At 43.4% G+C, this 12629-nt stretch overlaps 1 protein-coding gene across 7 annotated transcripts in view; it reads right to left on the reverse strand.

Annotated features, from left to right (window-relative positions):
- Nucleotides 1-588: 588 nt before the first annotated feature.
- The window catches only part of ftcd (formimidoyltransferase cyclodeaminase), a 53175-nt gene continuing 41134 nt past the window's right edge, over nucleotides 589-12629 (reverse strand). For all 7 annotated transcript variants that reach the window (XM_072578724.1, XM_072578723.1, XM_072578728.1 and 4 more), the window contains 4 exons: nucleotides 11234-11277; nucleotides 6406-6544; nucleotides 5122-5217; nucleotides 589-824 (listed from right to left, as the gene is read on the reverse strand). In XM_072578724.1, the coding sequence (XP_072434825.1) occupies nucleotides 738-824; nucleotides 5122-5217; nucleotides 6406-6544; nucleotides 11234-11277 (366 nt within the window). In that variant the 3' untranslated portion in view covers nucleotides 589-737. The remainder of the gene's footprint in view (nucleotides 825-5121; nucleotides 5218-6405; nucleotides 6545-11233; nucleotides 11278-12629) is intronic.

The following is a 12629-nucleotide window of genomic DNA, read 5'->3' on the forward strand; positions in this document are numbered from 1 at the left end:
CCTTTCTTCGGAAGATGCACCCTCCAGTGCAGGCTGCATCCTAGTAAATCTCCTCTGCACCCTCTCCAAAGCTTCCACATCCTTCCTATAATGAGGCAATCAGAACTAAACACGATATTCCAAGTGTGGCCTAACCAGGGCTTTATAGAGGTGCAGCATAGCTTCGCGGCTCATGAACTCAATCCCCCTGCTAATGAAAGCCAAAAGTGTTTTGACAAAGATATAGGGCCCAGTATAAATTTCTAAATGAAATTGAAGGAGAAACATACACAGGGCTTTGTGAAAGGGGAGGGGAGCAGAATTAATTGGGTAGCTCTTTCAAAGAACCACCATGGGTTCACTAGGCACAGTAACCTTCATTTGTTTTGCAGTTCCATCAATGTAAAGGAGTAGTACTGAAGGAGCAGTACTTTTGGTGCTACATATTCTGAAAGCATCAGAACAGGAGTGAATGAACTATGGTGCTCTTTGGACCTCTCCCACCTGTCACCACCAACGCCAACTGCCCCCACCCACACCTACCCCAAGAACACATGAGGTGAGTACACTATCAAAGGCTGCTGTTTTGCAGAAAAACGCTCGTACACGTTATGAGCAATATTAGTCTTTTATTCACACTGCAGCTAAACATAAGGATTTACACTGAATACTCTTCTTTCTCACTTTGGATAAGAGTGCTCTTATGGACTGCTGGTGGATGGTTCATAACCATGTTGTTGTCTGTTGTAGCTTATTTCTCACTCCTTCCGTTTGTCCATCAGCTCTAAGACCTGCACTGTGTTTCGTCTCGCCTCCTCCAGGAGGTCAAGAGCCCTTGCTCTGGCCTGCGGACAAGCAGAGAAAATGTTAACTGCTAACCTTTCTAAGGTTACACTGACAGCTCTTCAACACTGAAACCACACAGAGTGTCCTGCACTAGGACAGTGAACAGGTGGAAAGTGATAAAACCTTGCACATGCACTATCTTTGCAAACTAAGGAATCACCTAAAATCTCCATCCACCTCATGACACAATTACATTCAAGACCAAACTATCAACCTGCACGTAGCACTGTTCTACACATGATTGAAGATATGTTCTTGCACAGGAGGTTCTCCTAATTATCCTGATGAATAAAGGAGCCACCATTTCTTGGTGTGCTGTCCCTTGCCCAACCTCCGCAAAGCCCTGCAGTAACTCATCAGCTATCCTGTATGTAACCAGTACCCATTTGCGAGACTAATGAATCTGATTCCAATGGTGCAATGCAGTTTCAGCTATTGACTGAGCAGAAAAAATTCTCCTTATCATTGTCATAAAATCGTGCAGTGCAGAAAAGGCTCTTTGGCCCATCAAGTTTTCATCAACATAATTACCACTAAAATTGCGCTAATCCCAATTTCCTGCACTTGTCCCATACTCTTGAATGTTATGATATTTGAACTACTCATCCAAATATTTTTAAAAGTTGTAAAGTTTCCAGCCTCCGCTAACTTTCAGGCAATGCTATCCGGACTTCCCCCACCTGCTGAGTGAAAAACATTTTTTCCAAAATTCCCTCTGAAACCCCTGCCCCTTACCACAAAACTATGCCCTCTCATGTTTGATCCCTCAACCAAGGCAACAGCTGTTCTCTATTCACCCGTTCATACCTATCATAATCTTACACACCTCACTCATGTCCCCACTCAGTCCACTCTGCTCTAAAGAAAACACTCCAAACCTATCTAATCCCTACTTATAGCTCAAGTTCTCCACCCCAGGCAACATCTTAGTGAACCTCTCTGTACTCCCTCTAATGCTGTCACATCCTTCCTGTAGTGAGGTGACCAGAACTGCACACAGTACTCTAGCAGTGGCCTAACCAATGCTCTGTACAACTTCCAACATTACATCTTTGTTTTTATACTCTGTGCCATGACTGTTGAAAACAAGTGTCCCATATGCCTTCTTAGCTATCCTGTGCATGTGCTCTGCCCACTTCAGGGATCTTTGAATAATTACCCCAAGATCCTTCTGTTCCTCTAAGCTACCCAGTGCCCTGCCATTCATTAAATACTCTGTCATCTTGTTTGTTCTTCAAAGTGCATCACCTCACACCTATCGGGGTTAAATACCATCTGAACTTGTTTGCCCATCTGACCAACCCATCTATATCTTCCTGTAATCTACAACCGTCTTCTTCTCTATTAACCACTCTATCAATCTTGGTGTCATCTGCAAATTTGCTTAACATTTCCTTGACATTTTCACCTGTATCATTTATGCATATATCAAACAATAAGGGTCCCAGTACTAATCCTTGTAGTACATTACTGTACACCAGCCTCCCATCACTCAAACAGCCTTCTACCAGTACCCTCCATGCCCTATTACTCAGCCAGTTTCTGATCTATTTGCCAAGGTTCTCTCAATTCCATGTCAATTGGCTTCAGACTGTGCTTTCTGACCTGCTGCCATGGAAATTATTTGTCCCTCTTTAACAAAAACCTCAGTAATTTTGAACACCTCTGTTGAGTTTCCCTTAACCTTCTCTGCTCCAAGGAGAACAATCTCATTTGCAGCCTACAGGATAGAAGATGCTTGTCCATGGAGTCATTCGTCTGAGGCTTTGCCATCCTCCCTAAAGAGTCGTGCCCAGATTTGGATATAATACCCAGCTTGTGTTAAATAGAGATTCCTAAAAATTTAGCATAACTAAGTTGCTTTTAAGTCCGAAGGGCAGTCTTGCAGAGTTGGGATCTTTAAAACTGGCAGGTGTTGACCTGGATGTGAAAGTCCTGCATCTATTTCACACAGATACCATTTTTGCCTATGGGGGTGGGGTGTTAGAGTGGAGAGAGAGAGCGAGCAAGTCCTAATTTTCATATTTGGAAAATCTGAACTAAGCACAGCTATTTCAATTCAGTGTTGAATTCAAACACACCCCACTTTGGCTGTAATCTAAGGTGTGGGAATCACAAATTGATGGAATACACATACAACATGATCTGAAACATGTTAAACCTCTTGTTCTTGTTTTATATATCTAATAGTGTTCTTACACATAACTGAATGTTTTCTCCCCATCACCAAATCATTGAGACTTTTTTTTTGTTTTTAACTGTTAACCACCACTAATAAATCACCTGTACAGCCAATTAGATAATGACAACCAAATCCCATTATGGGGAATGCAAACCATCAAAAGTGAGGGAGAGGTAGGGAAAGTGGAAAGGGACTAAATCAAACTGAGATTGGAAGAACAATAAAGCTCTGCATCCCTGTTGTGCCCATCCCTCTCTAAAGGCATTGACAGCATTCGTGAACACCACATGCTCCCCTTCCAAGGGGTTCCAGGCACAAACATAAACTCGCACTCTTTATTTTTGTCTACCCAAAAGTGCTAAGACACACATAAGAGTGCCTGCCCACCATCAAAATCACAGTGACTTAACTGGTAACCACAACTAGCAAAAACATCCAGTTGAGTACAGGTCATTCTGCTATAACATGCATTTCGTCAATGTGAACTGGCTGTAACACTATTGACAAATAGAGACGCTGTTTCTAAAGCATGAAATTTTTAAATGTGTGTAGGCTATAATGCAATTGTATCAGTAACACTTTAAGTGCTATTTTTGTTGTGTGATTTTTGTTTGATGCGGGGTTGCACAAGAATGCAACTATGGCACTATAGAAAAACTACCTGTATGTGAAAGCAAAGCCCATTATGAAAGTTGAGGGATTAGGGTATAGAGAGCAGGAAGCGAATCAGAATGGAGTTGGAGAGGGAATGTCCCACTGTTTAAACAGAAAAACAAATTGGCTTCAGATGTCAGTGATTGTTAAAACCAAACCTCTGTTGGACTTCTTTAATTGAGAGACCAGCTGGTATAATTGCTTTGGCAGTATTTATTAACATTCCCTTAGGGCTATTTTTATTTTTCTCTCTTTTCATCTTTCATGGGATGTGGGTATTGCTGGCTTAGTGTTTTAATAAGTTCAAGAGTCTTTGAACAGTAATAATTCAAGCTTTAGGCTTCAGTCAGGCTTTTTTTTTAAAGCTAGCCAGAGAAGGCTATACACAGCTGTAAATCAGTGGAGGTGAGCAACTTGTGTTTAGAGAGACTGAGGGCAGTGCAAACCTACCTAAGCTGAGTAGTTTGTTTGCTCTGTGGGGTGGGGTTGGACTCTAATTAATCAGTGAGACACAATTGTGGAATGAGATGTTAAGCTGCTGGGCAGTGAGCAATTATTGGAGCATTGTAAGGTTGAATCTTGTCACCTGACACACTGGCCTGGTGTTTTGGATTAGTCCAATCACATTACCACTACACCATCACTGCAGCCAAAGAAGAAACAGGAAGCCCTCCAGGTTGAATAGGAGATATTGCAGTGGGAATTCTGAGGCAAGATCTTCAACAGCAAAGAATTGGAAGACGTAGAGTTTTAATGAGGTCTGGTAACCTACAGTGTCACTAGAATCTGTATAGTGTGGAAGCAGACTCTTTAAGTCCACACTGACCCTCTGCTCTGCATTTACCCCTGACTAATACACCTACCCTACACACTATGGCTAATTTAGCATAGCCAATTCACCTAACCTGCACATTTTTGGATTGTAGGAAGAAACCAGAGGAAACCTATGTAGGCACAGGGAAAATGTGCAAACTCCACACAGATAGTCACCTGAGGTGGGATCAAACCCAGGTCCCTGGCAATGTGAGGCAGCAGCACTAACCACTGAGCCACCATGCTGCACTAGCATCTGGGTGTGCTATTGTTGAGGAATCCATGGGATCTATCTTGACCACATCTGCTATCTGGTGTACTCTGCATATTAACCAATATTTACATAATGTTAATACTGAATGCTAGATAATGAGTTTTAACTCCTAGCTTGTTTTGCTTTCTAACATTGTACATTAAAGTTTATTTTTATGGTTTAAAACTGGAATGTTGTAGATTTATTTTCTTGTGTGAAAGAGGGAAAAAAAGCATTACTTATCCTGAACGAGATTGTAATGAAATTTCAGGGATGGGATCTGGTCCAGGATTGTAAAAATATTGGTACAATCTGGGATTGTAATAGTTGTTCCTAGCCTTCTCACAATTTATTTCCCCATCCTTTAGAAACAGTGATCTCCATTTTATCATACCTTGGTGCTGAAATCCTGGTCTTTCATATCCTTGAGGTTAATGATGATGTTGTAATGGGCCCCAAATACTCCCAGTTCCAAAGCTTTAGCAGCAACCTAGACAGAGACAGACAGTTGAGAGCAAAGTGGGAAGAGGTGTTGGTACATCTGTTATCCCCACGGGTAGTCTTCTGTTCTCTGGGTGGGTCAAATTCAAATATCAGAGGAACTCCATGGGGAACACTTCTTGCAGAGAGCATGTCCAAAATATTCTTTCCATTTCAATCAGATTCCAAGCTTAGATAAGCTCATAGGACTTGACAGCCCAAAACCAACATACTTGCTGACTCTACAAACATTTAAATCTGTTCAGGCATGCTGCAACATTAATCTGGGGCAAGTGGGGCTTGAACCCCTATTCTTTGGCCCAGAAATAGGGACATTACCACTATGCCTCACTTGACTTGATATCCTTAAAACCAGACAACTCCCAAAACCAGAAGCTTCCACTCAGACACAATGGTTGATCTTTAAGATCTTGAAGCGACTTGATAGGATGGGTGTGTAGAGGATGTTTCTTCTTGGGGGGATTCTAGAATGAAGGGCCGATGTTTCAAAATCAGGTGGGTTTTTTTTTCTCTTAGAAGCTTGTGAGTCATTGGAACTCTGTCCCTCAGAAGCTGATGGAGACAGTCTCTTTTTTTTTAAGGGAGAGATAACTTCTCAATAAGTGAGGGGATGAAAAGTTATCAAGATGGTTGAGATTATGCAGTAATCATATCAGCTATGATCCTATTGAATGATGGCTTAAGGTGCACAGTGGTCTACTCCTGTTTATATACTTAGGTAACCACCGTTAAGAACCAACCAAAACTTGTTAAAGCTGGGTCTCTCATTCACTTTTAAAGCTGAATCAACACAAGACGCAGAAGGAACTAACTGCATCTGGAAATTGTGTTGATTTTAAAGCCGCATTGTGAAAGAGGGAAAAAAAGCGTTACTTATCCTGAACGAGATTGTAATGAAATTTCAGGGATGGGATCTGGTCCAGGATTGTAAAAATATTGGTATAATCTGGGAATTGTAACAGTTGTTCCTAGCCTTCTCACAATTTATTTCCCCATCCTTTAGAAACCGTATTCTCCATTTTATCATACCTTGGTGCTGAAATCCTGGTCTTTCATATCCTTGAGGTTAATGATGATGTTGTAAGGGGCCCCAAATACTCCCAGTTCCAAAGTTGATTTTAAAGTCAACATCCACGTTGATTTTAAAGACGCCTACCCCACCCATAGCCAGGTGTACCTGCAAGTCTGATTTGCAGGCCAGGTTTCCACATGTTGCCATCTCCTTTAAGACAGGCCAGAGACTGTTCACCTTCTCTGCTAAGGCCAGGGGGACATTGATTGCTGTCTTCAAACCGTCCTGCATTGCAGCTTCTCGCCTGAGAAAGGAATTAAGACAACAACTCAGCAGTTTATGACATGAGCCATTTGAGCAGAAGTCCACTTTCCTAGAATGTTTAGAAATTCGTCCATGGTATGTGGGCATCACCGGCTAGGCCAACATTTATTGCCCATCTCCAACTGCCCTTGAACTGAGTGGCCACTGAATCAGATCAGCCACATTGAATGACAGATCGGACTCAAGGGGTCGAGTGGCACACTCCTGCTTGCATGCTGGTGTCTCTTTATCTACCCAGTCCAGCTTCCTCAGTGTAAACTGAGTTTTAAAACACAAGCATTATTTTGCAACACCACAGGTTTTACAGGTGAGGTGAGGTGCAGTGGCATCCTAATAGTTTGCTAAGTGCTAGCAAAGAGTGATAGCATTGCCACTCAGTAGCCACATAGTGAGGCTTTCTTTCCCAAAATGGAGCGAGGCTATTTCAGAGGTCACTTCAGAGTCAATCGTACTGCTATGGATCTGGAGTCACATGTACAGCAGACTGGAGTGAAGGACAGCAGATTTCCTTCCCTAAAAGGAGTTAGGTGTTTATTACAGCAAGCAATGATAATTGTTATGGTCACCATTACAGATTACCTGGTTCAATCCTACTCACCTGACCTTTCCCCATCTCCCTGCAACTCCTGGTCAATCTTCAGGTGTTGGTCCTCTTTTGAAAGCCCCAGATGAGTCTGTCCTTGTCTTTGTCATGCCACTGGGTAGTGCACTCAAGATCCTAACCCCAGGGGTTTCCAAATTATGGCTCATGCCCCCCAGTGAGACAGTAGGGTGACCATATGATCTGAGAGCTCTGAGTTAGCAATGGCAACTGTCCAACAGGGGAGTTCCAGGATCAGAGCTGAGCTGAGGAGCCATTGCACATGATGGCTACATCAGAAATCTTTATGACAGTTATGGGCACAAGAACTGTCTCTCTCACAACATTTTAACAACTCCCTCCTTCCCTGTCACAACTGAACAACCTCATTGACCCCTCATCTCATGCTCTGTATGGGGTCACACCAATTTCACACATTAAATATTTGTAACATTTGAGAAAAATTTAGGAAGAGCCACTTTCTGGGATAGGGATTTTCCCCATATTCCTGTTTGTTCATTCCCCCTTGCCTTAAACAGCTTAGGGTTATGTATCCTCTGCTTTGAGGCCCTTCTGCCAATGGGAAATCTAGAAAACAGGTGAAAGGTCGTGAGTCATTGGAACTTTTACTGAATAGCTCGTGGAGGCAGAGTCCTTTAATACTCTTGAAGGGAGAGGTAGATTCTTGATAAACAAGTGGCTGTAAGGTTATCACAATAGGTGGGAATGTGGGGTAATCAGAATCATCCACAATGGCTCAAGGGACCAAGTGAATAACCCTTGTTTGCATACTGGTGTCTTTTCGTCTAACCTGTCCAGCTACCTCAACGTAAACTGAAGTCCCAGCAAGATCTTCAAATACAGAGTGAGCTGAGGTGCAATGGTGTCAAGATTAACTAAGTGCTGGCAAAGAGGTGGTAGTAGTTGGCATTGCCACCCAGCAGTCATGCAGCGAGGCAATTTACTTTCTCGTCCAAAACAGATCAAAGCAGCCATTGATCCGAATTAAACTCCCCCTTTCAGGAGTTCCTTTCTCTTGGAAGGGGGTGAACTGACCGGGAATTGGGTTTGTGGGAGTGGTGAGATAATGGGAATGGTCTGAGCCCTGGGTTCTGTTCCTTCAGGAAAGATTTGCCGTTGGGCTGGTAATGCCCAGCAATGACTCTGAAGAGGTGCTGTCCAGTGAAGGAGGAAGCTGAAGAGGGAGAAGCAGGCCCACGAATTCAGACAGCAGCTTTGCCACTTCTATCGACAGCTTTGTATTAGGGGAGTAGCAGATGGGGGTCGTGGGCACAGACCATTAGAGAGCCTGAGGCAACTCAGGGGCCTGGGTTTGCTGACAGTGACATTGAGGGGTGACAACGTTACTATAAACTGATCCTGCTCTGAGAGGCCATGTCCAAACTGAGATGTATGATGATGGTGATACAGTGACTCTGAATTCCTGCATCTCAGGCGCATTCCTGGGGCCTCTTGGCAACACGTATGGCCTCTCCCAATGAATCAAGATCGCTGCATTGAGATAGCGAACAAGAATCTCCTCAGGAATATCATCCACATTAGAGGAGGGTGCAGAGGTGATTTACTAGGATGTTGCTGGGCTGTAGAGTTACAGTTCTGAAAAGAGAGTGAACGGACTGGGATTGTTTTCCTTAAAGCAGAGGAAACTGAGAGGGATATGATTAAGATCTATAAAATTATGAGGGGCGTAAATAGGATAGTTGAAAGAAACATCTCCCTATGATGGAACGATCAAAGACTGTGGGTATAAATTTAAAATAAGGGGCAGAAGTTTACATGTGCACTTGCCATGCCAAGGTAGACAAGGCTATGGACCAAGTGCTGAAAATTAAGATTAGAATAGTTAGGTGGTTGCTTTTGAGTGAAGCAGATATGATGGGCCATAGGATCTTTGTCTATGCTGTAGATCATTATGATTCTAACCTATAAAGAAGATTTTGAACTTATGAGAGTCATCATACCGAGCGAGCAAGAGGTTTTGGCAAAATTACTTGAGCCTTGCCAATTTCCATCTACTGCACCTGTGTGGCCATCATGAAAGTTTTGACCAACCAGCAGACTGCATTGATTAGATTAGATTACTTACAGTGTGGAAACAGGCCCTTCGGCCCAACAAGTCCACACCGCCCCGCCGAAGCGCAACCCACCCATACCCCTACATCTACCCCTTACCTAACGCTACGGACAATTTAGCGTGGCCAATTCACCTGACCTGCACATCTTTGGACTGTGGGAGGAAACCGAAGCACCCGGAGGAAACCCACGCAGACACGGGGAGAATGTGCAAACTCCACACAGTTAGTCGCCTGAGGTGGGAATTGAACCCGGGTCTCCGGCGCTGTGAGGCAGCAGTGCTAACCACTGTGCCACCGTGCCACCCACAATTGGTTGGAAAGGATTACCATCCTCTCTCAGTCCACCTTGTCAGGGTACATGGTACCATGGAAATAGTCACAATAGGAGTGGTTACCTTGGGAACGGTCATCATAGGAATGATCACCATGGAAGTGTTCAAAATGTGAGTTCACCATGGGAGCAGTTACTATGGGGTTGGTCACCATGGGGTGGTCACCATGGGAGCAGTTACAATGCGAACATGATTATGAACTCCCAGGTGCTGCAACTTTTCTGAGGAACCCAAGGAGTGAGGCTAAGCAGCATCTTCACATGAATCTCTCTGCAGCAGCAGTGCGATTTCCTCAGCAGATAGAGGAGGGGATGGATGAGTGACAATCTCACTGTGCTAGTAATCCCGAGGCCCAGACTAATACTCTTAGACATGGGTTCAAATTCCATCACAGCAGTTAGTGGAATCTAAACATTATTAATAAAAGAATCTCAATTTGAAAGTGAAAGTCTCAATGATGGTGATTATGACAGCTTTCATCAATTGTCGAAAAAAAACCAACAGTTTCACTAATGTGTTCTTTTTCATTCATTCATGGGATGAGGGTGTCACTGGCTAGGACAGCATTATTACCTATCACAAAGTGCCCAGACAGCAGTTAAGAGTCAACCACATTGTTGTGGGTCTGGATTCACATATCAGCCATAGCATGTAGGGATGGCAGTTTCCCTCCCTCAAGGACATTAGTGAATCAGATGGTTTTTTTCCCCCAATAATTGGTAATGGATTCATGGTCAACATGAGACTCTTAATTCCAGATTTTCATCAAATTCAAATTCCACCATCTACCATTGACAGGATTCAAACCTAGGTAACCAGATTGTTAGCTGGTTTAACAGCCTAGCATTAATACCTCTCAGCTGTAGTGTCCCATGATTTTCATATCGAGAAAGAAATCTGCCACGTTTTCCATGTAACTCCATGGCCACAGCATTGTGGTTGTCTCGTAACTGCCCTCTGAAATGGCTGAGTGGGGACACTCAGTTGTATCTAGGGGCAACTAGGGATGGGAAACAAATACTGGCCCAGCCGACAACATCCACAAAACAACAGAATTCATGGCTTCCTGTAAACCTGCTAGAAAATGAATGTCTCAACTAAGGAAGTATCCAGAGTGTCAGAAACTCAGCCAACTATTAGAGTACAGGCACACAATCTTTTATCCGAAATCCAAAACCCGAAGTTTGTCTCATGAAGTTTTTTGCATAACAAGGTTGTTTGACGTGCGAACAGGTGACCCAACTCCACACTCACTTGATGCACGTTACTCGGGTGTGACATGGTGGCGTGGCCTAGCACTGGCAGGCATCCATTGTGTCTCAGCGCTTGTACTGGTCACACGCCGGTCTGCTGTTCGGTAGGATTTTTTAAAATTTCACTGTGAAAACGTCATTTATTCTGAAATCTGAAAAATTCCAAAATCCGAAAAAAACAACTGGCCCCAAGAATTTTGGATAAAGGATTGTGTACCCGAATCAGTTTGCTCATGAGGATGAGACAGAGACAAAGGGATTGAAACCAGTAATACAATAAGCTTTCATTTGCAAATGAATTGAAACTGGATCTTAGTTATTATATTTAGTGAGTTAGTAGAGATTGTGTATTATAATGCCAATACAAAATATATTGAATTGGTTTGAGTCAGAATGTCTGGAACTTACCTTTCCCTTTCTGCTGAGGTTGATTTGGGCATCTTGAGGGCAGCCTGAAGAAAACATTGAACAAACACAAACTCAGTGTGTCATTGCAGCACCTGTGTTTCCGTTGACACACACATATTGAGGCTAAAAGGACAACAAGGGCCTGCATGACAAGTGGTGTCCTGCAGGGTTCAGTGTTGGGGCCGCAGCTGTTCACGTTATATATTAATGATCTGGATGAAGGGACTGGGGGCATTCTGGCAAAGTTTGCCGATGATACGAAGTTAGGTGGACAGGCAGGTAATACTGAGGAAGTGGGGAGGCTGCAGAAGGACCGAGACAGTTTGGGAGAGTGATCCAGGAAATGGCTGATGGAATTCAATGTGAGCAAATGCGAGGTCTTGCACTTTGGAAGAAAGAATACAAGCATGGAGTACTTTCTAAACGGTGAGAAAATTCATAAAGCCAAAGTACAAAGGGATCTGGGAGTGCTGGTCGAGGATTCTCAAACGTAAACATGCAGATTGAGTCCGTGATTAAGAAAGCGAATGCAATGTTGTCATTTATCTCAAGAGGGTTGGAATATAAAAGCACCATTGTGCTACTGAGATTTTATAAAGCTCTGGTTAGGCCCCATTTGGAGTATTGCATCCAGTTTTGGTCCCCACACCTCAGGAAGGACATACTGGCACTGGAGCGTGTCCAGCGGAGATTCACACGGATGATCCCTGGAATGGTAGGTCTAACATACGAGGAATGGCTGAGGATCTTGGGATTGCATTCAGTGGAGTTTAGAAGATTAAGGGGAGATCTAATAGAAACTTACAAGATAATACATGGCTTGGAAAGAGTGGACGCTAGGAAATTGTTTCCGTTAGGCGAGGAGACTAGGACCTGTGGACACAGCCTTAGAATTAAAGGGGGTAAATTCAGAACAGAAATGCAGAGACATTTCTTCAGCCAGAGAGTGGTGGGCCTGTGGAATTCATTGCCGCAGAGTGCAGTGGAGGCTGGGACGCTAAATGTCTTCAAGGCAGAGATTAATAAATTCTTGATGTCACAAGGAAGTAAGGGCTACTGGGAGAATGCGGGTAAGTGGAGTTGAAATGCCCATTAGCCATGATTGAATGGCGGAGTGGACTCGATGGGCCGAATGGCCTTACTTCCACTCCTATGTCTTATGGTCTTATGTGTGCAATGCAAAATGAAATCTTCAGTGTATAGATTGTAGTGTAGAGGGCTAAAAAGAGTTTTAAGGAGAGCTACTGAGCATGTGTGAAAATAATGGCAGATTGCCTGGGAACTGTAGATTGTGTTTGTCAGGTTAGAGCAACATGTCGTTGCTGACCATGTTTTGTAAATAGTTTAATAAAGTCTGTGTCTGGTTACTGACACTTAGAAGAGTGTAGACGTATTG

The sequence above is a fragment of the Chiloscyllium punctatum genome, chromosome 10 (assembly GCF_047496795.1).
Source record: "Chiloscyllium punctatum isolate Juve2018m chromosome 10, sChiPun1.3, whole genome shotgun sequence".
In the NCBI taxonomy this organism is placed as follows: Eukaryota; Metazoa; Chordata; class Chondrichthyes; order Orectolobiformes; family Hemiscylliidae; genus Chiloscyllium; species Chiloscyllium punctatum.